Consider the following 27,926-nt stretch of genomic DNA (forward strand, 5'->3'; position numbering starts at 1 on the left):
CCGGTGCTGGACAATACACAGGCGGTGCGGTAATTGCCCTGCAGGATACAGCGGGACACCGTGTCTCCGCCCACTTTATACATATTCATGTGACGAGCGCCCCTGCGTGCCCTTGCGTGATGACGTATCGCGACAACTGCGGGTCCCGATTGCTGCAGCCGCTTGTCAGTGTGACGAAGATTGGCACTCAGGTAAGCTGTCACTCAAAATCCCTCTTTTTCCGTTCCCTATCAATCAAACAATCTGGGCCGCACGCAAAAATGCCCCGGGGCCAGGACCGCGGACTTAGTCAGGGCAGCGAAGGGTGTTTTTGGAAGGGACGCAGAAGCAGCAGAGCTCCGGGAAGGATAAAAAAAAAAATCTGTATACCAGGGAGGAGGAGGAGGAGGGGGGGGTAAATATGTCGGCGTTTTGGGGGCAGAGAAGGATTGTGAAAACGCAAAGGGCGAGAGCTAGAAACGAGGCCCGACAGTAGTTGCACCGCTAGCGCGGAAGGGAGGGGGAAGAAAGGGCAGCTGTCCCCGAATGATGGACTGACGGGGACGGATTTAAGGTTCAACCTGGCTAGCCTGGTGTGCAAGCAGTGCGTATTAATAGCGCTGTAGTCAAAATAATACTGTGTACAGCTTACACGAACAATTATAGCCCGGCTATTTAAAATCAGTGATAAGGTTCAGGGCCAACACCTCTGTTCGTATTAATCCGTAATAATCTTTTTTTTTTTTTTTTTTTTTTTTTTTTGCTAGCTGATATTAGCTTCTTTGTAGCTAGTCCCCTTGTCGAGTATGGTATTTATGATATTGGCAGCACCACACCAACATGAAAAACATTTTTAAAAGGTGCTGCCGCCGCTAATGTTAGCTCTGGGTCGGCCTGGTGGTTGCGCTGTTTGGGTTAAAACCTAACTGGCTTCTTGAGCTAACGTGACGGTACATGCTAATGCTAGCTGTTTATTAAGGAGGAGGGGGCGGCGTGCCCCCACCGAGCTACCACGTTTGGGTTTCGTTATAGGAGATATTAACATGGTTACTAGAGGATAGTAGGCCAATGTTTGCGCACAACATGCATTTATCCCCCCTTGGCGCCACAGACGACGCTACGCTGCTAACACGAGCTAAAAGCTAACCCGTGGTGGGTGTGTTATAGTGATGGGCACTTAGGCGCTTTCCTGAGAGTCGACTCTCTACCCACTCTTTTAGCTCTTGAACGGTTCTTTATTTAGTGTAATTTATAGCAAATATATATGCTTTGTGATTTGCATTCAGTATTTTTTACGAGAAGCCTAATATGTGTCTCCCTGTAGTTATTGAGTTACAAAAGCATTCTTACAATATTTCAATAAAACTTTTAATTGTGAAAACCAATGAACAAAACACTGCAATCCAAACCACACAAGCAAAAACGGAACCTCACTCGGTAAACAGATGGTATAAATGTCCTCATGTAGGTTTGTGGTGGAGCCTCCTCCTAATATTCATTTTGTAGTCAACACACTCTGCCGTCCCCAATCTAGTCTCTGAATTTCAGCCAGATGCTGCCTCGTTTACAGGTGACATCCATCACTACATGCATCTGGTCAGCCACCTTATCATGTCTGTTTACATAATGATATGATTACGAGTCCTCACCTATGACTGGCAACATGGCGTGGCCATCAAAACAAAGTTCTGCCCCTGTGCTCAACAAGCAAAGGGTAATAAGAAATAGTGGGGAGACAGCTCTTCTGATTCACTACCAAGCATCGGCTCCTAGAACCAGCTCTTTTGCACACGACACATCACTACTACAGATGCAAGGGGGAGGCTAATATAAGCTCACTATTGTTACAAACATACACTTCACACAGCTTTTCCTTTATTTTTTAGGGTTGCCCTGCGAATAAGATGTGGGAATAAGTTGACCTAGTTCCTCGTTGTTGTTTTTATTTTATGTTTCAGTGGTGCGGAAACATTCCCTTACTGTATGTGTTTATAAGCCTAGAATATTTGATATCTGAGCTTCTACTTTATTGCTTATTTCTTATATTCTCACAATAATTTTGAGTAATGTTTTGGAATAAGGACTTCAAAATGATGTCTATTTTTAGTTGTTAACGCTCAGAGTTCAACAGTAACAATTAATAGTGAGCGTATTCAGTGTCCAACATTGTTATTACAGATACACTAATGGCAGTCTAACTGAAACTGTGTGTGTTGTGTAGGTTGACCACCTGTCCCTGCTCTCTATAATGCCCCAGTGTTTGCAGCATCTGCAGTGAACGTGATGGCAGCCCAGTCGGTTTCCATAGACAAGTACCCAAACGGAGAGCAGGAGGTGGGTGAGAGGGAAACATTTTATTTTGCCTTTGGAGCTGGAGTTTCTACACAATCACCTCCCAGCTGGCTGAACTGCACATTTCTGAATTTAGGGCATGGATGCTCTATTATTATCATTATTATTTTATTTTATTTTATTAAGATACGTTTGTCTGTATGGGCTTAAACACTGTGAATGTAAAACTATCTGAAGCAATGTAATATGTTACGTCAGTTTGGGCAATGTATTAGTGGTAAGCTTGTCTGCTGTGTTACAGGCCACCAGAACAAATGCACTAGAAAGCATAATTCCTCCATGTATATCTAGTATTTATGTTTTTTTTATAAAATCCTCATTCAAATCATCTACAATTTGAAGCTGCTGAAAGCCGTGAATGATCTGTACTGAAAAACACATATTCCACCCCAAGCAAGCTATTATTTTTAGCCTGTTTGTGCTCAATCTAAGTCTCTGTTAGTCTCAGTCACATGGTTTGGAAGGGGATTTGTTCTCCATGAAGGGATTCTGTGTTGCTGGTAGGGCATTCATTTCATGGTGTGAAAATGCGTTAAAGAAAAGGAAAAGAAACTTGGCTCTTAATCAATGAATGCCCCGTGAATGGAGCCTTTAGAGACTGCAGTCACGTTTTAATGTGTCCTGCTATTCCATCATGTGACAGTCACCTAGACACAGGTCTGAAATTGTATTTCTCAATTGCAATATATAACACCACATCGGGTACAATTCTCCAAAAGCCACAAGAAACATGTCTTGATACACTTGTGGTCTTGTGATGAGCAGGTTCATGTTGAGGCTAGCCTCATTACAGAGGTCTGCCCTCCAGCTACTTCCGGTCTCCATATGATAACTTTATATATTGATAACTGTTTCTTTAGCCTCGTTTTTGTGTCTGCTGATAGTTTCTTTTTTTTTTCCATTCTGTCACTCTATTGTTTTTCTTTTCTCATCTGTTTGTTTGTCCTTTCCCTGTAGATGCAAGGCGGGGTGAAGGTAGACTGCGATTCAGATCAGAACTTCATTGAGGTAACGCTAGCAGAGGTTTCCAGCCCAGCACCCACAGAGACGCAGACACCCATGGATGCAGACAAAGCCTCCATATATCGGTAGAGATATTTGTGTGTGTGTGTGTTTATTGTTAGTTGTTGAGAGCGATAGAAGAACCAATAAAAAACATTCCCTGTATTCCAAGATCCGTCTTCTTCTCTTGGTCAGAGTCTAGGAAACATCACATGACTACCCTCTGTACATGTGATGTGCATTTTTTTTATTTTTTTTGTTTTGGTTTAATGAAGCTGATTTTACTATGTCTTTATTTTTTTTAATTAATTCTACATAACTGATAATATGTCTGACGCAGCCTGAGACGAGCAGTTCTGACCTAATTTGGTTGTGCTTTTAAACACCTCCACAGGCATCCCCTGTTCCCTCTGTTGGCCCTACTGTTTGAGAAGTGTGAACAGTCCACACTGAGCTCTGATTGCATCACCTCTGCAAGTTTTGACGTGGACATCGAGAACTTTGTCCGCAGTCAGGAGAAGGATGGGAAACCTTTCTTTAGTGAGGATCCTGAACTTGACAACTTGGTAAGACATCACTGGGTTTCTCAGCTCTAGTTTCCTCGCTGCCTTTTTCCTCTTCAACATTTTCACTGTTATTTTAACTGTTATTACAGTAAACTATTGTGTATTTAGAGTGAATTTGTCCGGCGGCATGAACAGAATCGAATCACAGAAAAGTGAAGTGTCTTCTTAGAAAAGACACAACACAATAATACAGAAAACACAATACAGAAAAAAGGAGAAAGAGGTTTTTAAGGCATCTAATCTGTTAAAAAGAATTTCCACACTTTTGACAGCGGGTTTTTGGCTTTTACAATTGGCATGGATGACTGTGAACATTTAAGGGCTCGGCATATTCCATGCTAATCAACAATTATATCAGTCAGCTTTTAAACACATTGCAACAATAAACACATGTTCCAATAGTAACAATATCTTTACAACATTAACAAGATTTGTTTTTATTACAACGCCTTATTTACAATTATTTCTTACTCATTAAGAGCCCACGTGTATTTTATGCATAAAACAACTGAATGAAAAAAAGAGCAATCACAAGTTAGTTAGTAAAATGGCTACAGTTGAGTTTACTTGGTGGGTGGAGCATCCAATAATATAACAGTGCCCTAACAGTGCCTGTAGGCACTGTTAGGGCAACTTGGATGGTTGCCTTCAGAGAGGGAAACATGTCGGAATCAAGGAGGTTGTGCACGGACAACGTATGTTTGTGTGAACATCCAGCCTCTGTTTTCTCAGCAAGAAAGTTTGTGGCCACTAGAACCTCCTCTGTTTTCAGCTCAGTGCTGTAGTGTTCTGCAAGTTCATTCAAGAGTGATTCGCTGAAAACGTTCTCACATTTAGGATGCGTGTCTGGATCCCTTTCAGTAGCACAATCTTTGCTCAAGCTCTCCAACCATCCCATCCTCACAAGGGAAAAGTAATCCCCTTTTCAGTGTATGAGTTGTTCATTTTCACTGTGTGAATCTTCAGTTGCCTCTAGTTCAGAGGTACTGTAAGTGTGGCACAAGGCTTTGGTTCTCTCATACAGCTCTGTGACGAATGCATGTGTGCATTTGCCCTTAAGTGTGTAGCACACTGCTTGTTTGCAGATCAAAGTTTCAAGCTTGTGAAGTCGTTCGGTTACAGACAGAAGTGACTGAAACATCATTAGTGCATAAACCGCTGAGTACTTATGAAACTTTGCTTTGAGACCAACAGCTGTGAGGGATCCAACGGCAGGAAAGACGCTCCAGAGTGACAATGTCTCAATACCTGCACTGACTGATTGCCACTGACATGCCCAGTGACTGCTTGAAAGTTACACAAGCTCAATTTTTGTCAACCCAAGTCATGTCTGAGTCTCCATGAACTTAAGAAGATTCACTTGGGAGGTGCTGAAGAAAGAGTACACACTTTCCAACAAGCTGAAAAGATCTACAGCCTCTGGGCAGGTCTTGTAAGCACAGCACAACACCAGGTTAAGTTCACGAGCATAACAATGCACATACATAGGTTCAGGATGAAGCCTTCTGAAATGTGCTTATACACTCACAACAGCTTTACCATCATATGTGTGTGCTACACAATTAAGCTCTGCAGCATTAAACGATTTTATCTCTGCAAGTGCAAGGAAACGTTCTTTCACTGCCACCTCCGACACACATCTGATACAAACAGCTAACTGCTCTGGTTTGTTATGGCGTAGACTTTCAACATAGTCGTTTCAGGCACAATGACACTAGTAACTTCCTGCGCACAACAGTCAGTCGTCTCATTCAGGGATGCTGTTGAGATATTCTGAGCGTTTGTTGAGCGGTTATGTTTTTGTAGAAAATCCTTCAAAAGCTCCATGAACACAAGAAAATTCTCTCAGTTTGTTCTGTCTCTACCTCTGTCATGGCCATGAAAAGGAAGTCCGTGTTACACAGCAGTGACTGCAGTAGTTCACCTTCTTTCTACTATCTCCCTCACATTTACAGACGCCTGGTAGTTTTTCTTTGCAACTACACTGTCCCATCTCATGCTCGTTCTCTTTACTAAAGATTACTAAAGTTTTCTTCCTGGTTTTGCAACCACTGAAGACCAAATTATTGTGTTTGATGTTTTTGCCGAACACTCTACACGGGAAGCAGAAAGCTGTTTTCTGATAGACTGAATATTCTAAACAGTTGTGTTTTCAAACCAGCTGTTTGCAAAATGTTTCATATTTTATATTAGTATTGAATTCCATAAAATCCCAAGACTGTCTGCGTCATAAATGACTCTATCCTGTGAAATCATTTAGACTCACCTTTCCAGTAGAGGTCTCTGCCCTCTCACTCCGTGTGCCCTTCTGCTCCGTCTCTTATAGTGATGGTGGAGTGATTATTATCATCATTATTATTTCACAGTGTGCATCCATGTGTAAAGTGAGAAACACTGTTTCTCCAGAAGGACGAATATGATAGAATATGGTCATTTAAAAAGAAATGGCAGCCCTGAGGCTGCCTGGTCTGGTCTGGTCTGGTCTGGTCTGGTCTGGTCTGGACTAGGTGGGTGGTACATGTCACAAGTAACATCAGCATGAAAGCCAGATTCAAATGTATCCCAGCAGTCGATGTCAGTAGTTTTCAATGTTGTGACTGATTTGTTTGTGTTTGGAAAACGTTCAGAAACCTTAAAACTTGACTTTCAGAAGGGATCGGTCCAAAACACAAAGAAAACCCCAGCGACACATGAATGGACTGTTTACATTAAGAGTGTGGCTTCGTTTTCAGACTGTAAAGTCTCAGTACAGACCAGCTAGGCCTCCAAAAATGAAATGTGTATGTGTGGTAAAGTCAGCTCTGAAAGAATACTGCAATACGAGTGCAAATATACTCTCCACTGCTCAACGTTTCAATTAATGTTCCAGCCTTTCAAAAGTCAAGGTATCTGAAAATGGATACATCCAGCTTGAGAAAGACTGTTTCCTTTTTTTTGCAAACTGACATTAAACCTTTTGAACCTCTAGATGGTGAAAGCCATCCAGGTGCTACGGATCCACCTGCTGGAGCTAGAGAAAGTGAGTGACCTCTGTAAGGACTTCTGTAGTCGGTACATCGCTTGCCTCAAGACGAAGATGAACAGTGAAACCCTGCTGAGCGGAGACCCAGGAAGCCCGTACTCCCCCGTACAAGGCCAAGGCCAAAGCTTCTCACCCTCCAAAAGTCAGGTTTGTAATGTGAGTCCACATAGATTTCCCTGTTGGCAGTATGCGTGACATTTCTATTGTTCCTTCTCTTTGACCGGCCAGTGGTCTGCACATTCTTTCATGTCACCTTAGCTTAAAACCAGTGGAAAAAAGAGTTCAGAAATCACATCGACAGATCTGTCAACACAAAGGCGAGTAAATATGTGACTTAGGCTCGTGTTGTGTTTGCATGCTCTTCCACGCAGCCTCCTGGCTCCATCTCAGGGGCAATTAGTCCCCAAGGTCAAATTGTGGTGCCGGCATCAGCCCTGCAGCAAGGAAATGTCACTGTGACGGCTGTCAACCCCACCCAGATGGTCGCAGGTATGTCACCGTGGCATACAACCCCCTCCTCAGGTATTGTACTGTTGTGGTTGCAGCTGAGACGTTGCCACGTACCCGTGGAACGGATTGATTTGGACTTTCTCTGCAGCCAGCGCACCACGGATAAACTGAGAGTTTGTGTTTATGTGTTGGTTTTAGGCGGCACGGTGTACCAGCCAGTCACAGTCGTCACCCCTCAGGGCCAGGTAGTAACACAGGCTCTGTCTCCCGGGACAATACGCGTCCAAAACAATCAGGTACTGCATCTTTCTTTGTCACTGTGATGTTCACGTACTGTTCAGTCAGTGGTTCCTAGAATGAGGCAGAGAGGTCCATGTGGGAACTTGTGTCAAAATCACTTTTGAATCATCATATATAAATTTATATGTATATATTTATACACACAGTACATGAAAGTAAACATAAATAGTCCATCGCAAAACTGTACCATACCTTTCACAGTCCTGTGGTCATGTGTACAGGAGTCAGCACTGTGTAATAATGATTGGATTGAAACTGACACATTATCAGATTATATAGAAAACATTAAGAGGAAAATTCTCGTCTTTGAATCTGCTGTTAATCATCAGGTTTGTTGGGACCGTGGGACAGTTATTATAACTGACATTCACATTCACGTGATGTGGAACAGGATAACGATGTGTTGCTGGTGAAATCCAGAAAAAGGTGGTTCATATAAAATGTCCATATTCTCAGCTCCAGCTCCAGTTTCACCAGGACTTGAACCTCTTCAATCATGACGACAACTCAACCAAGAACAAGCGCGGCGTTCTGCCCAAACACGCCACCAATGTCATGCGCTCATGGCTCTTCCAGCACATTGGGGTGAGTCTGTGTGCAGCACGTAACCTGAGTGTGACACAGTCTGGTCTTTAAAAGGCACTGATGCGATTCTTCACCGTTGTCTTGTGCAGCATCCTTACCCAACGGAGGATGAAAAGAAACAGATTGCCACTCAGACAAACCTTACACTTTTACAGGTCAACAACTGGTAAGTTTCCACTGATCCTCTAGTTTCTTCTCTCTCACTCTCCGGGCGTTCATGGGCTACTACTATATTGCACAGTTTAAGGTTTCTTCCTGTTAAAAGGGAGTTGGTTTTTGCTGTGGGGTTTTCAGGCTCAAGGCTCTTGACACGATTTGGATCATCATAACCTCTACGTAAATCAATACGAGTTTTATTTGAATTTGTTGAATACATCCTTACTAAACGCTATGACCTGTTCTTCATTTATTTTTTTTGGTCTGACCACTTCTACCTGTAGAAAAGTAAAATTACACTTTGTGGCATGTCTCACTGAGACTCAGTCCGCACGCCGTCCTCCTGTAGGTGTGTGAAAACGTAAGCCAGTACCATTAAAATAAATAAATAAATAACAACTTGAGTGCTCTTGCATCTCCAGGTTTATAAATGCGCGGAGACGAATCCTGCAGCCCATGTTGGACGCCAGCTCCTCAGAGACGCCCAAAGCCAAGAAGAAAACACCTCAGAACAGGCCACTGCAACGCTTCTGGCCCGACTCCATCGCAGCAGGTGGAGGTAGCCAGCAGCAGGTCACCATGCCAGACGGTACGCGGCAGCCGCTTTTTACACCAAACCCGACCCAACGTTCCTTCTCTCAGTTCAGAACCTGAAGCGCATTGTCTCGTCCTCAGGCACGCTGGTGACGATGAACGTGGAGGGTCTGCAGAGCCTGACGTCAGATGGTGCCACGCTGGCAGTGCAACAGGTGATGCTGGGAGGCCACAGCGAAGACGAGTCAGGGGACAGCGGGGACGAGGACGACGACGCAGACATAGCCGGGCTGGGCCTGGACAACAGCGACTCGTTGCAGTAGAGGACGCACTCCCTCACACATCGGTCTACGCACACACACTCGACATGCATAAATAGGTCTAATAGGTCTACGGAACACAGGTGCGTACAAACACGTTAGTTTACGCGGAGCACAAAAGCAAAGGACGTACTGGGACGTACTGCACTCTTCCACACCCCCACCCTGCTGAACAGAGGTTTATGCTGCGCGTGTGTACATCAGGAGTTTCATTTCAGAAACCTTTTGTTTTTTTTTTGTTTTTTTTTTTGTTTTTTTTTGCATTATTTGGTTGATGTAGGTGAGTGCAATTTTTGTATATTTAAGCTCAATAAGATTAAATCAAGCAGAAGAAGAAGAAAAAAAAAAAAAAACGAAGAAGTGTTTAAAACACCCGAGGCGCATTCGTATGCCCCGTTAATAAAGGTTGACTGATGTTCTTTTGTCCCCTTTGGCCCCTACTCCCAGTTACCAGTTGAATTCTCCTTTTGGATGCCAACAGTTTGTATCTGTAAGGATTTGTCTTCACTTCTTGCATGCTCGTGTTTTGTGTAGATGTGCGCACGCTTTCGACTGACTCCAGGGCTCTCACCAGGGGCCTACGCAGGCCGAGCAGAGCACAAAGGTTGGAAAAATTGTGGAAAGATGCTTATTTTTATATACAAACATATGAAATTAGTGCGTTTTTTTTTTTTTGTTTGTTTGTTCGTTTGTTTCATTTTTTGTGTTCTCCTGTTTTGTACGGAATATTTATGTACAGATTCATAATTAAAGCTAGTGACCCAATTTTCCAGGGTTCTTTAAAGTTTTCTAAAAAAAAAAATATTAAAAAGGAATTGAATGCTGATGAAAATTGCTATTTAAATTGGTTTCGAACTTAATACTAACAAGGCCTTATCTATGTACTTTTCTAAAGAATTCTTGCCTAGAAGCACAAAAATGAAGTCTGACCCTTGGTGAAATTGGTCGAAAAGACACTAAAACAAACACTTTTGTCACTCTGCAAAGCATTGTTAATAATTTTTACTCGGTTTACTGCAACGTCCCGTTTATCTGAAGCGAACAGAAACAGTGACGCGGCCGCACGGTCCAGCACTGCTCCCGTTCTATCCACATTGTGAATACCATATATGTCTTTTAATGATTTTAAAGTAGTAGCATATATGTCACTTTCTCAAATGCACAATCCAGAACACTATGCTAACCGCACAGTCGTGAGGGTCTGGGACGGATCCTGGATGGGGCAGTATCCGCAGTGTGATGTGAACGCCATCGTCAACCAGAAACTATGGACTCTTTTTTTTTGCATGCATTCAGCTTTGTTTTGTATCCCAGATCACGCTGCTGCACTGAAAACAGAGCAGTTGGAAAGTTGGAAATCTTAAGTTTATTGCCTGCCAGAAGGACCGGGACTTGAATCGAAATCTTTACGGATTTGTTGAAATTACTGCATAAACTGGGGTGCCTCTTGTTCCAATAACTGTAATATTGTACTGTACAACAGTTGTCTTTCAATAGTTGCAGTAATCTGTTTTATAACCCTTTTGTGAAGTCGAGACTTGGTTAATTTCCTGCAGCCTGAGGGTTTATTGACTCTGGGTGGAACCACACTGGGCTCTTGGTTCTTCACTTGCATCTGTCTTGCTTTTTATGAAGCGTTGTTCACTCTTGTCTGTTTTGCCTTAGAGCTTTCTATTTTGGAATAAACAATGTTTAACTCTGCCTCTTCACTCTGCCGCGTCCGCTTTGCTCCCAAACGGGACTGGTTGAGGTGGTGATCTGCTGCTCTGATGTGCTACAGTCTTTCTACAGGTAGTTTTTGGTCAAACGCGGAAAAACGTCCAAACGGAATCGGGTGAGAAGTAACTGCTGGTGACTCGGTTGGCTGTTACACGCTGGGTAATTTGCGAGCCTCTTCTTTCTAAAAGAGACAGAGAAATGGACAATGTTAACACATACGACAGACGATATGGAAACACTTTGGGATTAATAATCCAGGTCTGGGCAAGGGTGAAGTCCTAAATAGGATATTTTTGGTAGAGGGAGGATACAGTGACACCTGAACAATATTAGTGCTGCATTCATACATACGTCACACCTGCCCCTCAGAGATTAATAGATGTTATGTTGATATTTAATAGATACACAATGATCATCAACTGTTCCTCAAATCATTTGTAAACTTTTTTTTAAATGTATTTTTACTGGATCTAATGGTACAAACTGGACCACAGGGACCTTTGCTCAGTACATGCATCAAACAGCCTTTAGATATGCAGCTTTGGATATTTGACCAAGTCAACTAGCTGTCACAGTTTAGCTCTTGACTTTAGAGATCAAATCCTTCATTTTACCTTCTTCTAACACATAAGTTTGAGGACAACTGCCTACTACTACTCCTACTACGACCTGATCAGTGGCTGATCTGATCGCTGTATGTTTACGTGCGGCGTTCCGTACTGAACTCTACATGGTGGACAAGCCTTCGTGCGGAACTGAAGAGACGTCTGAGACGCTAGACGCTGCTCAGCCTGCATAGCATCCCCCCTTCCTCTGTTCCCTCTGGTAAATTTCCACTGTGTTGCATCACAGCTCCAGTTTTGATGACCAGAAATGTGCAGGGCTCAGCTCTAAACAATCAGGACAGGAACTCTTTGGCAGACCCCGGGACCAAGAGCTTTGGCAACAAGCTCCCAGCTGTTCTACGTACTGTGGCGGTTTATATCAACACAAACATGGTGCAAGAGGTTTTCTTTGAATGATATAGTGTGTTTAGATCCACTAAATATCTACCACCCTGTTAAAAATGAATAACAAAGGTTACAAAGAGTTGCATGTTTCGTAATAGAGGGACGTGGTGGTCACAACTGGCTCGATATCAAATTGGTTTAAACCAAGCTGCATGTTTAAATTCAAATGGAGCTTTTAAACCTCCGAATATCAAGAACTCAATGGAAGTGGTGCAGAAATTGAAGGTTGGGCAACATGTGTTTTCCCTTATCTACAGACTGCATAGTAGAACCAGGTGAAAGTGGGTTTTGGAAATGTGGTTTGACTTTTAAAATGTACTTGAGAGGATTTTACCACCGACAGCCACTGTTGTCATAGTGACAATAGTTCATTTCTGTGCTTTGACGGCTGAATCTATGTATTGTCAAATGTCTCGTTCTGCACATTCTGAAAAGAAACTGGATGTGATTCAGCGCAATGAAATAAAGCTACACATGCACTGCTGCATTAATATTAATTGTAGGGCATCAGCCTCAGTCTTGTTGGTGGTTTTGTTTGTTATGCGTCTCTGTGTTGTAGGTGCAGCCTCCTTAACCCTTGATTGAGGACGTGGACTACATAGGACATTCTTCAGTCCTTGGCAGCATGGTAACCTAATTTCTATCTCCTATCTGTTACAGCTGCAATAGGGGGCCCGACATCATATTAAAGCCTTTATTGATTCATAATGGAACGTCTTAAGTTCATATGCGAGTAAAGGCAGGTGAGAGATACTTTTTGCAATATAATGATAGTGTAGTAATATACGTATTTACCTACATGAGATTTCCAGAATTAGCCCCAGTGGCTGATGTTGAGGAAATTTGAAGCTTTAATGTAGTTAACACCGTATCTATAATATTGAACACCGAACCTAAAATGTACAAACATGTACTCACGCTGTAGTTACAGGGGAAAAGGGCACAGCTGCCTGACACCTGGATGACCTATATGAAGAAGAGGCAGGATACGATTGTCTCCTACCAGACCATGTATGGAATCGCCTTTTTTTATGTTCTTACAGGAAAGATGAAATAGAAATAAGAGCGCTATGTGAAGTATGAAGATGTACCCTGTAGCTGGTTTTGCGTCCATATATGGACACGGGTATTTCTTACGGACAGACACAGGTATTTCCAGAGGGAAGGGTATCATGTTTTTGGCACAGAGCAGAGTGCCAGAGCACAGCCAGATTTGTCAGTGCACTAAACTCCGTGTGGAGCTTGTGCACTAGACTAGAGACCTATCCAGGGTTTACCCCGCCTCTTAGACTCCACTTAGACTCCAGTCAGGCTCCAGCCCCCCCGCAACCCTCCAGAAGACAAGTGGTTACAGAAGATAAATGAACACTCCAATTGTCAAAGGAGCTTTCCCCGGCTCACAGGTGGTGACATTTGTGGAATTTATGAGAGAGATGTAAATTTTATATTAAATAGGTGGTAGGCATTGTAAACCGAACAGTTGCGTATAATTTCCACCTACGTGAGTGCACATGTGTCTTAAGTTGGATGAAGCTGCAGTGTTGGCTCCTGAGTATGTTTTTGGCTCATATAATGGAGGATTATTCTGAGGGTGCCTAAGGCTGGGGGAGGTGGAAACTCTGAGAGGATTTGTCTTTGTAAAAAAGCCTGGTCACCTAATAGCTCTCTGCTTCCTATTGGAAACCAGGCAGCTGTCAGTGAAATGTATTCCATCAGTCTTGCCTAAAGACAAGATCGGTGCTAGTGCTGGTGCTCATTAGATGTCAGGTCTGCTGAAACCATGGCAGACGTGGCAGTAGCTGTCTATCCTGACTGCCAATCACATGGAAACCTTGTCCTTGGTGTTTCAGCAATTTGCAAGAGGCGTCCTTTACTGTGAGCCTTGCAAAAGACTACCCTCACATATCTAAACTAAGGTAGGTCAGGGTCTGGTGTGTTCTGTGGATGCTAAAATAACCTCTGTTGTGGAGTTCCCAACAAAAACAATAATTGTCATATCTTCTGCAGTTGGTAGTTGCCATTATGTCACGTCCTCTTACTATAGTGTCAACTATAACTAAATAAAACAAAATTAAAAAGGGACTTGAACATGTATCAACATTATATTAACTACCTAAAATGACAGAAACCATCCTTGAACAAAAAATAACTTGACATGTATTTTTGGGTTTTAGTTTGGTCCATGCACTATAGTGTAACCTGACACCAGGGGGAGCTCTACTTGCTTTGGCTTCACTTTAGATGAGCAGGCGTCTATCTTTATACAGTCGAGTGGTACAGAAGCTCAAGTTGTATTACTGAGGGGCAGCTGCGACTCAGTTGGTAGAGACGATTGTCCAAGGACCAGAAGTTTAGCAGTTTGCTCCCCTGAACATGTTTTTCTGAACCCCATATCGCGCCGCCACACAGCTTTGTGCATGATTACCACTTACTACAGGAAGCTCCCTAAGAAGTTCTCTGCAAGTCAATGAAAGTATACCACTGAGAGGACTAAGGTGGTGTGTGATATTGATCGCAGCTTTCTGATATCATATAATTTAGCTGATCATGCTTTTAAACTCATACACTCATGAAGTCATAACCTTGAGGTGCAGTACTTGTCGTCGGTTTTCTACAGACAGGTCCTTCGATGGATCACTTCCACTTGCACTGTACTGACCTCCATCTGTTGGCGGATCCACGTGAGCGACTGTGTGATGCTAGCGTAAACACCCGGCTTGTTCCTCAGAGCGCAGCCGCTTCCCCAGCTGGTTGCTCCAACCAGCTTCCAAACAGACAAGATCTCACAGGCCAGAGGGCCTCCGCTGTCCCCCTGAGGACGTAGACACAGAAAATTATAAACAGGTAAGGGAGTGCAACGGCTTTTTTATGATCTGTTGGCATCAGTTTTCTGAGAAAACAACTTCAGTTTGATTGCAACAGTTCAAAATTGTTTCTGTGTTTCAGATCCAGGTGAGTAATCTCCTCCAGTTTATATTTCAGTGAAAACTTGCACCATCTATTTAAGGTGATTAAAGTTAGGTTAAGCACCACATCAGGGCATCACTGACCTCTCAAAAAGTGAAACGGCATGTTTGACAGTTTAAGAATTTTGGATATGAGGGAGCAGCTGGGAGGAAGAATAGGACTAAGGATTTGATGACACGACACATGCTCACTTCCACTGATCTAAGCTAGCAAACGGCCTCACCTGACAAGAGTCAACTCCTCCCTCCAGGTATCCTGCACAGATCATCCAGGACGTGATTAAGCCCATGTAAACATCTGGCTGGTTGCAGGTCTTCGTGGAGATGAGCGGCACCGTCGCCGAGCGCAGTATCACGCTGGTCTCCCCTGGGGGAAAAAAACATTAAACATTTTGTGCATCTACGTTTGTTCACCTGGAATTTCACATTAGGTAACAATGTGTAAGTAAATAGTAAAATATCTTGATTGTTTTATATTGTATAAAATGGCCACTGTTTGTCTGAGTTAACTTGGTAAACTCTTAGTAGGATTCTCAGTCAGAATCAGGTCATAGTTTATCTAAAAACAAGGGTTATTCTGAACAAATTCAGTCTTGGGTTATTTCAGACCCTATTGATGGAAGATTCAAGTGGGACAAATGTCAAAAACCTCTTCCACCAGTCAGTCAGAACTGAAGGATCCACTAAGACGAGTGGCTAAACGTTTGCAGAAAAAGCCAAAGAAGTGCAGATGTCTTTGGTCCTGGACAACGTCTGTCTTAAACAGTTTCACCTGGAAAGGCTTTAAGCTAACAGGTAACGGCTGCTGCTTCCCTAGTCACGTGACCTAAACCAGGAAAGACGAACTGGGATGAATTAAGCCACAGAGAGAAGAGGAAAAAAAACAAGTTCTCAGCATATGTCATCAAGACAGTTTGAAAAGCTCAAGAAATCTGGTTGAGGGAATAAAAAGTACAAAACTCTTTCCAAAAGTAGAAATATTCCCTGAAAGACATCTATTTTATCCCACAATTTCTGCGTATCAGGGGCCATGACTAAAAATACGACTGTTTAATTTAGTAAAAATGAGCTATTTTACAGCTAATTTAAAATACTGCATGTCTGTGTCTATTCACCGTCTTCCTCCGTTGCTCCCCAGCCAGAGATCCAGCACATGGTGCCCTCCTTAAACTCCTCTCCGTAGTTGGGCAGACAGATGGGCTCCACAAGGCCTACGGAGGAGAATGTTACTGTACCACAGCACCAATTATTGACACAGCTTTTAGCAAATGACTTCCATATCCCGTCTCCAGATGCCCACTACTACGGTTGTTTGAAATAACGTCCAGTCAGCAGTTTCACACCATTTAACCCTCTGTACGTACACACAGTGATTTCATGTAGAACATAGACAGGCGGCTGTCAGGGATTAATAATAATACCATTAAAAATGAGTGGCCTTGCCAGTTTTATCAGTGCAATGTCATAGTCCAGCCCTTTGGGTCGGTAGCGGTAGTGGTAGACGATGCTCTCCACGGCCAGAGACTGGGCCCCGTGGACGAGCTGCTCCGTCAGCCCCACGTGAACCGTCCAGTGGGAGGAAGTTTCAAACCTGAGCACAGAGAGCAACACACGCAATGAGACGACATCCAGACAAATATTACGCTAAGGAAATGTAGAAATGTAAGTTCATGTATGTGTCTCACTGGCTGGTTTACAGAAAAGAATATAATGACCTGTCACCTTTAACTACTCAGGGTTCTGTCCTATGCTTATGTACCATCTGGACAACTGGATAATTACTGGAACTGATAAAGTAAGACTGTGAAAACATTTCAGAAACAGGACAGACATTGTCTAGAAAAACACGTGATAATCAAGTTTCCAAAATGACCAGAATTATTACACATTAATCACGTTTTATACGAATGTGTCATGAAATAACATTAAATTCTCCTCTGTGAACAAAGGAAGCCTTGCTTAGAGATCAAGCTCTCTGCTTCAAACTGTTACAGTTCTGGACCACAAATCCCCCTTTTTCTTAACTTTACCCTGATTTTGTTTCATATCATAAGGCAGTGAAGCAAAACAGAGCAGAATAACGCAAAGATAAAAGTTGGACTTGAGGAGGCCACTGGATGGAACCGCATTTCTTGCCAATCCATGGGAGACAAAGCTTCAGAGCCTCGTTACTGTCGTGGTCTTTCAATGTTTAGACGCTCTGGGTCTGATTGTGTCTCTCACCCATACACACAGTGCGCTGCAGTGAGTATCCAGTGCGACGTTATGATGGAGCCTCCGCACAGGTGTTCGTTCTTGAAGTGGAGGCTGACCTGCCAGGGGAACTGACCCGGTCTGGAGACATTCCCCCCAACAATACGGGTGTTGAAAAGAGGCCGGAATCCACACTCTGAGGACATGAGCGTGACGTGAGTGACAGGTAGGCTATTTCACACAAATACTGACAAGTCACGTTTAGAGAGAGGAGGAATAAACTACTATTACATTAACCTTATACATGCTGGCTGGAAACAAGCACACTCACTTAGTTTAAACTGAATTAAACAAACAGATACTTGGAGCAAACCTTGGTACGGCTGTTTAAAGCTTTATCAGCCACAGTACGTGAAGTTTTAATCCAAAACATGAGAACCCACCTTTGTGAACCCATCCTAGTTTAACCCCAGACCTACTACATAAACACACACACAAGCCATATACAGTGAATACACTCATGGACACACATCGTTACATCGCAGTGATGTAACTACGTGGAACCCTTGTTCGGTGTAAACATCCTGAAAACTGTTTGTTCTCATCGAGCTGGCGTAAAACGTCTGCACCGATAAAGACCCGCGCCACGCTCATCACACCACAGCACACGTGCTCTCACCCTGACACTTCAGAGTCGTCACCATCCCTGAACTGCACTCAGCCTTACTGTAGCCAAGCAGGACGTCGAGGTAAAAGCCGCAGAGAAGTTCAGTTACATGTTAATGTCCAGGTCAGAAAAGACAAAACACAGTGCAGGACACAAAAACGTACACTTGACCCAGTTGACTCTTGAACATGTATCAGCATTAAAATGACTGAAAATATCCCTGAAAATATATTTCACGTGTATTTTAGTGCTTTAGTTTGGCCCAAATCCCATCCACTAACATGGAGGTTATGCCCTATACTGCAGCCAGACACAAGGGGGAGCTCTACTTGCTTTGACTTCACTTTATAGGAGCTGTCCATCATATACTGTATATAATCTAGGGTCCCGTCACTGACCATCCAGCATCACACTGGAATGTTGTTGTTTTTTGGGTGTCAGTATTAAGATGTTGAGGTTCATTGTAAAGACAGTAGCTGTGTATCTTGGCTCTGTTCTTAAATAAATAAATACCTACGACTTGTATCTTACATTACAGCAGTGGTGTCATCAGCACTGCTTAAAGCTGAACTTTATCACACTAGCTTTATACTTTATATACAGTTTGTCACTGAGTAAATCATTAATAAACCATGTTGGAAAGCTCACACTGAGTCAGGTTTTCCTTATTCCTCATTTATTTTTCTATGTGAAAAATAGTGATGTATTACTTTTCCTATTCCCTTGATTCTTTGCCTCTTTACTGCTCACTAGGTTTCATTTCATTGCCTGGACATTTGTGAACCAGCTGTAGATCAGCTAAAGCTAAACTAAAGCTAAAGCTTGACTTTGAAAATCTGTCTCCTGTGTCCTGCAATGAAGCTCTAATCCCTTAGGCTGAACTCAACACAGCAAATATTGAATCACACTGGAACTAAATGAATTCACTTTTATCATGAGGAACAATATCTGAAGCCAGCCTAGCCTCTTTTATCATTGCATACGTTCACATATTCACTCTGAGTTGTTCAATTTCTTTTGCATTTGCATTTGAGGTTTAAGGAGCAGTGCACAACTGCTTCCTCGTTCCCTGAGCTTTTTTTTTTTTGTAAAAGCCAATTACACAGGCTGAGCATGTGTGATCCTGTCCCGTGTGTGTCTGTTTTGTGGTCTACATTCACACTCATTCACTCATGTTTTACCTGAATGTTGCAGCGTTTTGGAGCTTAATGATCTGTGCCTCACTCAGGTTTATGGACACCAGGCTGGTCTGAAGGTTCTGCTCAATGGAGGTCATCGCAACAAAGAAGGACTCCACGTAACTAACAGACAACAAGACAATCATTTTTAAGACAACAGGAGGGAGAAAAACAGTATGTTACATGTTTTACGTGTATACGAAAAAGACTCAAGTGATCTCAGTGTAAAATACTGTTTTATAAGCCTTTGATGTGCTCTTGACATTGAACTACTGTATGTGCTGCTGAAGGCTGCACTTTCATTGAAAGTACCAAAGAGGGGCATGCACAATACATTCATCATCAGGGCATTACATGTAGATACTTCTAAAAAATATATATATATATATAGAAATAGAAAATAGAAAAAAATAGAAAAGATAACAAGAGATTTGAGCCAAACCTGGAGTATCCCAGCTGCTTGCAGGCAGAGACGCCCAGCCAGTTGTTCCAGTCCTCGGAGCAGACTGTCCTCCATTCTCCCTTTTTTTGCACCTGCAGGACTGAGCTGGTGCCACTCAGACGCACTGCCACGCAGACAGAGACAGAAAGACTGAATACACCAGGAGATTCCCAGCAGCTGCAGAAACTCCTGACACTATGTGGTGATGTTATGTTCAAACGGTGCAATTTTAAATGCGTGTGTCAATGAGAAATGACCACTGACTGGTTTCAAAATGGGTTGTAGGAAGGGCCAACACTTTACACTTGTTAACACCAAGGCTAACCTGCTGGAACGGTGTGTGGAGAGGGACACTTGAAACTTGACCTGTGACTGAATCTAGTTAGACTATGTAGTGGTGACTAGAGTTACAGTATTTATCGGAATCTACAAAAATATCAATTACCGAACAGGCATTACATTATGACCTCATATTGGTAGGTCTCCCACGTGGCGCATCAGAGAATTGACATGGGTCTTTTGAGGATGTCCTGTGGTGTCTGGTAACAGAATGTTATTAGTGGGGGTCTTTGGGTCCTATGGGTTGAGGGGAGGGGCCTCTGTGGATCATCCCACAGATACTTGATCAGTTTGGGATCAAGTGAATTTAGAGGCCAGGTCAATAACTTGTACTGTTCTCGTGTCTGATTCGTTATTAAACCAGTGTGTGTGTGTGTGTGTGTGTGTGTGTGTGTGTGTCTGTGTCAGGCTGCATCTTGCTGGGGATGGTTGAGTGTCATTGCTATGGGGTGGGGGTGTCTGGTCTAGGTGGGTGCTACATGTCTGAGTAACATCCGCATGAATTAATGCCAGGTCCAAACATTTCCCAAGAAGATGATCAATGTTATTTACTTCAGACAAATTAGGTAAATAATTAACTAAGGTTCAGAAGCAGGAGAAGGTCCTAATTGCTTGTTAGCATAGTTATACACCCAGCACTGCTTCATTTTTTAGAAGAACAGACCATGCTTTTTGTAATTGGAGTAGTATCCTTAAGAGACAAGTAATCAACCGAAGTATTTAATTCAGGTGATCTACGTGACTGAGATTCTCCTCTAATCATAATATTCACACTTTTTTAACAAATCCCCTGGGGAATGCAGTACATACTCCTCACATGATGACACCATTCCTCGTCCACAGCCTCAAGATGCCCACCTCAGGTTGTCCAAACCAGAGGGGAATGTTCCACCTCTGTTGGAAAATACAAATGCTTTGTTCTCGTTTCACTATTGTCCAGAGGGTCACATCCATATGTGACTTTAGTAATTTAAGATAGTTAAGAAAAGCCTGGACTGCCTCCTACCGCCCTAGATTTGAAGCCTTTTGATCTTGTTACCTTTTGTTATTGTCAACTGTATGCCAGACCTCAAGTCCCATCCCCTTTTGTCACTGTAGAGGTTCTGAGTCCTTAACATTTACATGTAAATCCATACCCCATCCTTTGATCACAGCCGCATTTACATACAGCCTTTGCTCTTTGTTCTGTATCAGTGTGGTACTGTGCCAGTGTTCTGAGTCGGCTTACGTTCTCAGACACACTCTGTGTCTGTAAGCTCACCGTATACTATTTCAGGAACTCCCTCACATCCACTGCACAATCGTTGCCCCACTTACACCCCTCCTCCACACACAACACTCAAGTATTTAGCTGACTGTATCCTGTAGGACAGCCTCTTCTGGTATACACATAATCCAACTAGCACTTCAGTACATCATTACCTTGACAGAAGTCAATTTTCCCCCAAACTGGAAATGTGTCTCTGGCGACACTTCTTTTCTTCCTGTAATGGTTTCTATAGCAACAAATCAACATGCTTGACATTTTATTAAACCAGTTTCGTAATTAATCTTTCGAATACTTCACATCCTTAACAGCACTGTCCCTGGCATGGCCTCTGCCTACATAAGTAGCAGGGTCTGTTTCAAGGCACCAACTGTCTTTTCCTCCACTCGGTTTCTTTTCTATCTGCAATTTCATCATCAACGCTTATTTGACTGTAAAACTCCACCATCCAGACTTATAGGTACTCAACCGCATCTTCACTGGCACTATTGCCCCATTGCTTCTCATTCCTGTGTGTCAACATGTATCCAAGTCTTTGAAGACAAGAACCAGCTGTATCTGCCATTTGCAACTCCTACCTCTACTTAGTCTCTTCATGCTTTCACACCGATATTCTGTTCTGATTCAGGGACATTAAACCTTGGTTCAGTTAGTATTCACAGGGCATTAGAGACAAAGCCATTGAAACAAAGTTCAGATATGCCCTCAACACTATGTGCCTGCAAACAGTTATGAAATTGGTCATAATTTTGACCAATTGTTTTGAAAATGGAGCATCAGCAGTAACCGGGGGCACACTCTGTGGTACATGTATCAGTGTCCTGTATATGAACAACATGTTCTGTTTCATCAAGTGTCTATGTTTTAGTGGAAAACAATGTTATAAAATATAAATATATATGGTGACAAGGCACAGTGCTGCTGTCACACACCTTCAAAGGAGTCTGCTACCAGACACCACTGTTGAGTGCGCACTCTACTAATCAGTAAACTACTTTGTTATATAATTATAAGATAGTCATTTAACTCGGTGTGTAACATGTGTTACTGTGTAACTTCCACTGCAGCCAGAGTAGGTCTCTTGGATCTGACAGTTCGATTCGTTGACGCCTCTGGCATATCAGCCCTACTTTCATGATAATCTCTGTAAAATCTAGGCTAATCTCAGTTAATCTTGTCCAATCTTGAGTTTTGGGTATCAATAGTGTGTGTTTTACAATTACCCAAAACTCACCATTCACCAAAGTTCTGTTCGACCCATCTTGAATCATGAGTATAACAGTGATGTTGTTAGTTATACGTCCCTCTAAACCCAACCCTACACCAATAAGACCTTAGTAACAAGGCCATCACATGCATTGCAATCATAATACCACAGGACAGTTGTCCAGTTAAAGTCGGATTAAGGCAATAATTAGTTTTTTTTCACGTGCCTGTAAGTGTGCTGAGTATGAAGAACTAAGGAATTACATGCGCCTCATGCATGTTATGTTGAACTTTACATAACTGTCATGTTATGCCTCATGTATGTTATCATGGTGCTATAGCTTTGTGTCTCTGCTTATTATCAAAATGCGATGTACAGCGTGGGAAAGAGAATTTCTGTTCGGAAACAATAAATTCTGACCTCCAACTTCTCAAATAGAGCGGAGGCTGCTGTGTTAGATTGTACAGTGTACTTATTTTACTTAAAAAATAGTTTTTACAACTCTCAAGGTCCCACAGGACCACTTTATGGAGCAGTCGACATGGCAACTGGTGGTCATCATTATGTCACATCCTGCTACTATAGCATCAAATAATGAACTAAAATGAAACTTATACAAAAATTGACACTTAAACACACATCAATATTATATTAACTACCTAAAATGACTGAAACCATCCATTGAAAAAAAAATTACTTGACGTGTTTTTTAGTGTTTTAGTTTGGTCCAAGTCCCATCCAGTAACATAGAGGAGGTGGAGCCACCAGGGGCAAGGGTACTTGCTTTGGCTTCACTTTTGAGGTCCATATTTATACTGTCTATGCTCATTGCTTCTTTTGCCATATTGCAGCGACTCACTAAACAGCATGTTTATTTATTGCAAACTATCATGGTTCTGTATCAAGATTTCCTGTGAACATGTTTCAAGTTTCACGTTTTATTTTGTAGAGTTCTTCCTTGGTTTCCTGTCTAGTGTTACTTCCCACGTTGTCCCCTTTTGATTGTGTCATTGGTTTCGCCGCATTAGTTTCACCTGTGTCTCTCACCCCTCTGCCCACTTGTGCATATATAGCCCTGCCTTTCCCTTTGTTCTGGCACATTGTCTCTTATCCCTCTGTGTTCATGTCTCCTAGTGTTTTTGCGCTTCATGTTTGGCTAACTCCTGCCTTAGCCTGCTGTGTCGTGCACTTGGGTCCTACCTCCTCATTGTGATCAGTGGAGTGGTGAGGCATGGTTAGATTTAGAAGCAGAAGAGGAAGAACAATGGAAGAGCTATGGTTTTGTCTTGCCTGCTCAGGGGTGTCCAAGAGGTATCATGTCATTGCTGTAGTAACCCAAAAGGAAATAGCCATAACAAGGAATTACTTAAACTGGGCATTTAGATTTGTTGGGGTTGCTATACATGAACTGAGAAATACCTCCATGACATACTTTTTCTGCGTAGACAAAGCTTATTGTTTTGGAACACTACAAAAGCACATATTACTTTACACAGAAAATCATCTTGAATGTATGAGGAATGGAAGTGGATATTGGACGTGTGCGTGTCTCACCACAGCCAAGCTCGTCCTCTTCATTGTCACAGTGCACCACTCCATCACACTGGGCCGAGGTACTGATGCACTGAGATGACGAGCCACATCGAAACTTCCCCACACAGCTTAGACCCACTACAGACAGAAAGAAGTAAGTATGCTTCTGGAAACTGAAAAGAACGAAGTTGACCGTGTGGTTCTATGAAGTCCATTGCTAAGAACGAAAGGTATGATATAAACGATAGTAATTGAGAAAATCTTCTCTTCAGATTAATGAGACTACCAATAAATCTTGCCCAAAACACCAATAGGTGTCCCTCAGCATTGATAAAATACTTTGAAATGTTTGCAGCATATTCTGAGCTTTTTTCATTTGCATTAAATAGATGGTAGTGGAGGTATTTTACACCACATACTGTATAAATATGGACAACGGTGTCATCACTTCCTTACATTGGCCACACTGATGCTATTTTCCTAGGGATACTGTGAAAGGGCTTGGGTGCTGGGACCCAAGTGCAAACAGGAGAAACCAGGTAAATGTACAGTCCACAGTCCTCTTTAATCCAATAGTAGCACAAGGTCAAAATCCAAAAAAGCAGGAAGATTCAGGCAAACACAACAGACAGGGAATGAACCATATCAGAGCGTCAAAAAACAGCAGAAAAGATCATACACAGGAGGCAAGTAGGGACAAAACACAGGACACTAGGTAACAAAGACAATCTGGCAAATGCAAGCAAAACTATGAAGTAAAACGGGGATATGGATAATGGGTAAAATCGAAAGCAGATCCTGACAGATACGGACGGCGCCATCTTGCAACTTTGGAGCCCGATAAGTGCGGTCTACGTGGAGCCACGATATTGACGTCCCAGCCACATTTCCTCCAGACTTACTTACCAGTTACAATGAAGTGTAACTAGTGAGTGTTTTAGTTTGGCCCCTTCACATATATGGAGGGGGTGAAGCCTATGACCTATACTGCAGCCAGACACCAGAGGGAGCTCTACTTGCTTTGGCCTCACTCTTGAGGAGCAGTTCTGCCAGCCATCTTTGTACAATCTATGGTTTGAACAGTTACATCCGATCAAAATCACTAATACAGCCAGGCAACTTTTTGAAATCCTCAGCTCATACTGTATATGCGTCAACAAAATTCATGCTACTGAATTTTAGCTCAGTGTTATAAGCTATGTACGTAGCTCGTGATCTGCCCCGGTGAGAATGACCCTCCACCACTTGAAAGCCGATACTTCCGCAACTGTAAACAGATTCTCTCTAAAGTCTGCCAGAATAAATATATTTTGCCAGATGGACAGAATTCACACAAAGCTTGAGTGCCTCACCTCCGAGTCCAATGCTGAGAGCAAGCGTGATCACCACAATGAGGCATGAAGCGATTAGCAGCTCAAAGCGATGTGCTAGCACTCTGGTTTTCCAGCCTTTCTCCAAGTCATCCTCTGTTGAGATACAAAATAGTCATTAACAAGCATCATCCAATAACACCATCTCGTATTTCAAATTTGGTTTTTGCCTCAGGAATGTTGCCAGAGCTTTATGTATAAAAAAAGTCCACGTATTAAAGGCTTGAATACATATGTGTGACAACCAGGGAACTAAAAATAGAAATAGAACATGAAGTGAATGTGAAGGCAAAGCAGCAAGACTAGATCAGGCCATCCCACAAACGTTGGCTCTCTCTTATATTATTGAGGTTGGGCAAAATGATAGTTCGTGAATCTGTAAGTGATCAAAGCAGCAGTAACACTGTGGCATTTGCCAATTATATAAATAATTATATAAATAATTTGGAGGCCAATTTCAAACCAGCTCCACAGGTCACCACATAATAAATATGAATAAGTCACAGGAGGAGCATCGTACATGCAACACCATGACAGAGTCACTGGCATAGTATACAAAATCATCTGTTCTGGAGGTTGCTAGCGATAGCTAGTGATAAACAAGCTCAAGAAATACCAAGGCCTGAAACAAGAAATGGAAAAAATTCAATTGTCCCATACTGGCACAGGGGATCCAGCAGCCCTTCTGCCAGTATGGACAAGCACCAGCACCACATGGGTGAGTAGGAATTTTTTGTTTTTGTACCACAAATACATAGCTTTGTGTGCCTTTGTGTTCAGTAATTTCCTAGAAATTGGTGGATGTGCAGTCCGTCAAATGTTATTATAGTACAAGGAAATAGAAGGGACAGTTTGCACTTTTAAGGACACAGTAATTATTTCAGGCAAAGCAGTAAATGTGGGCTTGAGTTCGAACCGACCACAGAGTATGTTTATGATAATGAATGCTAAGAACGACCGTGACACAGAGGAACAAAACATTATCGGGCTTTCAATACGCAATGGACTTGTTGGTGGGAGACTCCCTGTGCTGGTTTGAGTCCTTTTAAGATATTTATTCTTCAACAAGAGATACAGAAAATAATATCATTCCTGTAGCTATTTAGTAGCAACACAGTCAATAATGTTCTGGCCTTACCAACTTCATTACAGTGTTTTGAGCATCTATTATCTAAAATGCAGCGTAAACACCTCAGATGGTATATGAGAGAAGCTGCTCATAGCTTTCCCAGTGAACATACTGTACTGTATTTCTACATTATTAACAAAATACTCATACTCAGCGTGTCAGCCTAATAGTTTCAAACTGATCCCACTGCAGCTGCACCTTCAGACAGCACCAAAACATCACAGTGACTCACCATGCATAAACGGCTGAACCTTGGTGATTGGCATGGTCGGGCTGGGTGCAACGGGAGGCTGCGGCTGTAGGTCTGTAGGTTTGGCAGGATCTTTCTCTACCTGGGAGTCAGTAGCAAAACTCCCCAGGGGGCTGACGTTCAGAGTGTTGGGGGTCTCGACGTGGGGGAGGTCTTCCTCCGTCACGGACACCACCTCTATCTTGGAGGGGTCTGGTTGCTCAGGTGCCTCTGCCTTAAGTTCCTAAATGAAAGGTTGAGAATGAAGCCAAGTAGTTCACATACAAGTCAGCACTGACTTGACTTGTACTTGAACTATCTCAATCTTACAGGTTGTTTTTGCTGTAAACGGAGGTATCTGGGTTAGATGCAGTGATAAGGACAATGTAGAAAAGCTCAGTATGGTCACAGGTCCTTATGGGAGTTTAAAACAATGTAGGTCTCAGAGTGTCTTGGAAAACCAGGTGTACCAAGAAGATTGGATTTAGTTTTAATAAACTGACTTATCAGTACTGTTTAAATAAAGAGAATACATGCTCTATTTTGAAATGTGAGATTAATCTGCAGTGCAGTCACAGTGGAGTGACACCACAAGCGACAGTTCTGTTTTGTGCAATCTTTACACTATCTTTATTGTTACATCAGTGATTTCACCTTAAAATTATGAATAAAAATTTGAATCTCTGAGGAATGCACACGATTCCTGGAATAATTCTTGTAGTGAATGTTTTAATGTAATGACAGCATGCGAACTACCATGATTGGAACAATGATAATACTTCTCTTGGGTTGGTATGCAGGTGATTTAGAAAATACTGCTTCAACGGATGTGTACAACCCAAGACCTTTTTAACATACTGTATTAGTATTGACATATTTGGGTTATATGGCTAATGCTTAAAACTTCCGAACATTGTCTAATTGTGCCTATTTATCTTTCTTAAAAGCTGGTCCATGTTGAAAGTATAGATAAAACATAGATAAAACAGTTCAGGTTAAGGACCACCTGTTGTACACCACATTTTGACATTGCTCCAACTAACCATCCCCGGTTTAACAATAAACAATGCTCTGTCTGTTTCAGCATTGGCTTCACTGCCCACTTTGTTGTTCACTTACTGTTGGGGGAAGTGAGGCGTCTGCAGTAGTGGCAGTGTCTGTAAAACGGAAAAACACGTCATGGTGGTGAGGCATTAAAAGAGCGACGAGGAAAGGAATGAGGAAAAGAGAGTAAATGACCAGGTGCCCTCAGGGAGAAATGTGAAGTTGTCTTACGTACTGATTTCCACAAAGCTCGTCGTCATCATGCCATTGTCTGCATTCAGTTGCGCTTTGTCCAAGACCATACCCGTCCAGTTCCCTAATCTCCTTTTCCTTTCTCTCTCTCCTTGTCTTAATGGCTGCCCTGCTG

The 27,926-nt window shown here is 42.5% G+C and overlaps 2 protein-coding genes across 8 annotated transcripts; one reads left to right on the forward strand and one right to left on the reverse strand.

The window, feature by feature from the left end:
- The first annotated feature begins 77 nt into the window (after nucleotides 1-77).
- On the forward strand, nucleotides 78-10,967 carry pknox1.1 (pbx/knotted 1 homeobox 1.1). Of its 7 annotated transcripts, none has more exons than XM_047600229.1 (11): nucleotides 78-191; nucleotides 2,201-2,313; nucleotides 3,289-3,419; nucleotides 3,728-3,899; nucleotides 6,868-7,077; nucleotides 7,293-7,410; nucleotides 7,570-7,667; nucleotides 8,128-8,256; nucleotides 8,346-8,422; nucleotides 8,835-9,001; nucleotides 9,088-10,967. In XM_047600229.1, the coding sequence occupies exons 2-11, from the start codon at nucleotides 2,263-2,265 to the stop codon at nucleotides 9,267-9,269; spliced, it is 1,335 nt and encodes a 444-aa protein (XP_047456185.1). In that variant the 5' UTR covers nucleotides 78-191; nucleotides 2,201-2,262; the 3' UTR covers nucleotides 9,270-10,967. The 7 variants fall into 7 exon arrangements, with proteins under 7 accessions (XP_047456185.1, XP_047456179.1, XP_047456184.1 ...); XM_047600223.1 differs by having other exon boundaries at nucleotides 79-191; nucleotides 7,293-7,443; XM_047600228.1 differs by having other exon boundaries at nucleotides 79-191; nucleotides 6,868-7,068; nucleotides 7,293-7,443.
- On the reverse strand, nucleotides 9,943-27,904 carry tmprss3a (transmembrane serine protease 3a). Its single transcript, XM_047600231.1, has 14 exons — nucleotides 27,795-27,904; nucleotides 27,635-27,672; nucleotides 26,519-26,759; nucleotides 25,140-25,253; nucleotides 23,809-23,925; nucleotides 19,442-19,565; nucleotides 19,003-19,122; nucleotides 17,834-17,880; nucleotides 17,185-17,350; nucleotides 16,383-16,552; nucleotides 16,077-16,172; nucleotides 15,186-15,328; nucleotides 14,655-14,807; nucleotides 9,943-11,166 (listed from the first exon to the last, which is right to left on the reverse strand). The coding sequence occupies exons 1-14, from the start codon at nucleotides 27,859-27,861 to the stop codon at nucleotides 11,134-11,136; spliced, it is 1,629 nt and encodes a 542-aa protein (XP_047456187.1). The 5' UTR covers nucleotides 27,862-27,904; the 3' UTR covers nucleotides 9,943-11,133.
- Between the last annotated feature and the right edge of the window lie 22 nt (nucleotides 27,905-27,926).

Source organism: Mugil cephalus, chromosome 12, assembly GCF_022458985.1.
Source record: "Mugil cephalus isolate CIBA_MC_2020 chromosome 12, CIBA_Mcephalus_1.1, whole genome shotgun sequence".
In the NCBI taxonomy this organism is placed as follows: domain Eukaryota; kingdom Metazoa; phylum Chordata; class Actinopteri; order Mugiliformes; family Mugilidae; genus Mugil; species Mugil cephalus.

Bases quoted from the DNA above. Each gene is read 5' to 3' on its own strand.
- tmprss3a (XM_047600231.1), bottom strand. From the start codon at position 27,861: ATGGTCTTGGACAAAGCGCAACTGAATGCAGACAATGGCATGATGACG. The intron at 26,760-27,634 runs GTAAGTGAACAA...CCTTTCATTTAG, and splicing joins ACGCCTCACTTCCCCCAACA to GAACTTAAGGCAGAGGCACC. The intron at 17,351-17,833 runs GTGAGAGCACGT...TCATGTCCTCAG, and splicing joins GACGACTCTGAAGTGTCAGG to AGTGTGGATTCCGGCCTCTT.
- pknox1.1 (XM_047600223.1), top strand. From the start codon at position 2,263: ATGGCAGCCCAGTCGGTTTCCATAGACAAGTACCCAAACGGAGAGCAG. The intron at 2,314-3,288 runs GTGGGTGAGAGG...CTTTCCCTGTAG, and splicing joins ACCCAAACGGAGAGCAGGAG to ATGCAAGGCGGGGTGAAGGT. The intron at 7,668-8,127 runs GTACTGCATCTT...CCATATTCTCAG, and splicing joins TACGCGTCCAAAACAATCAG to CTCCAGCTCCAGTTTCACCA.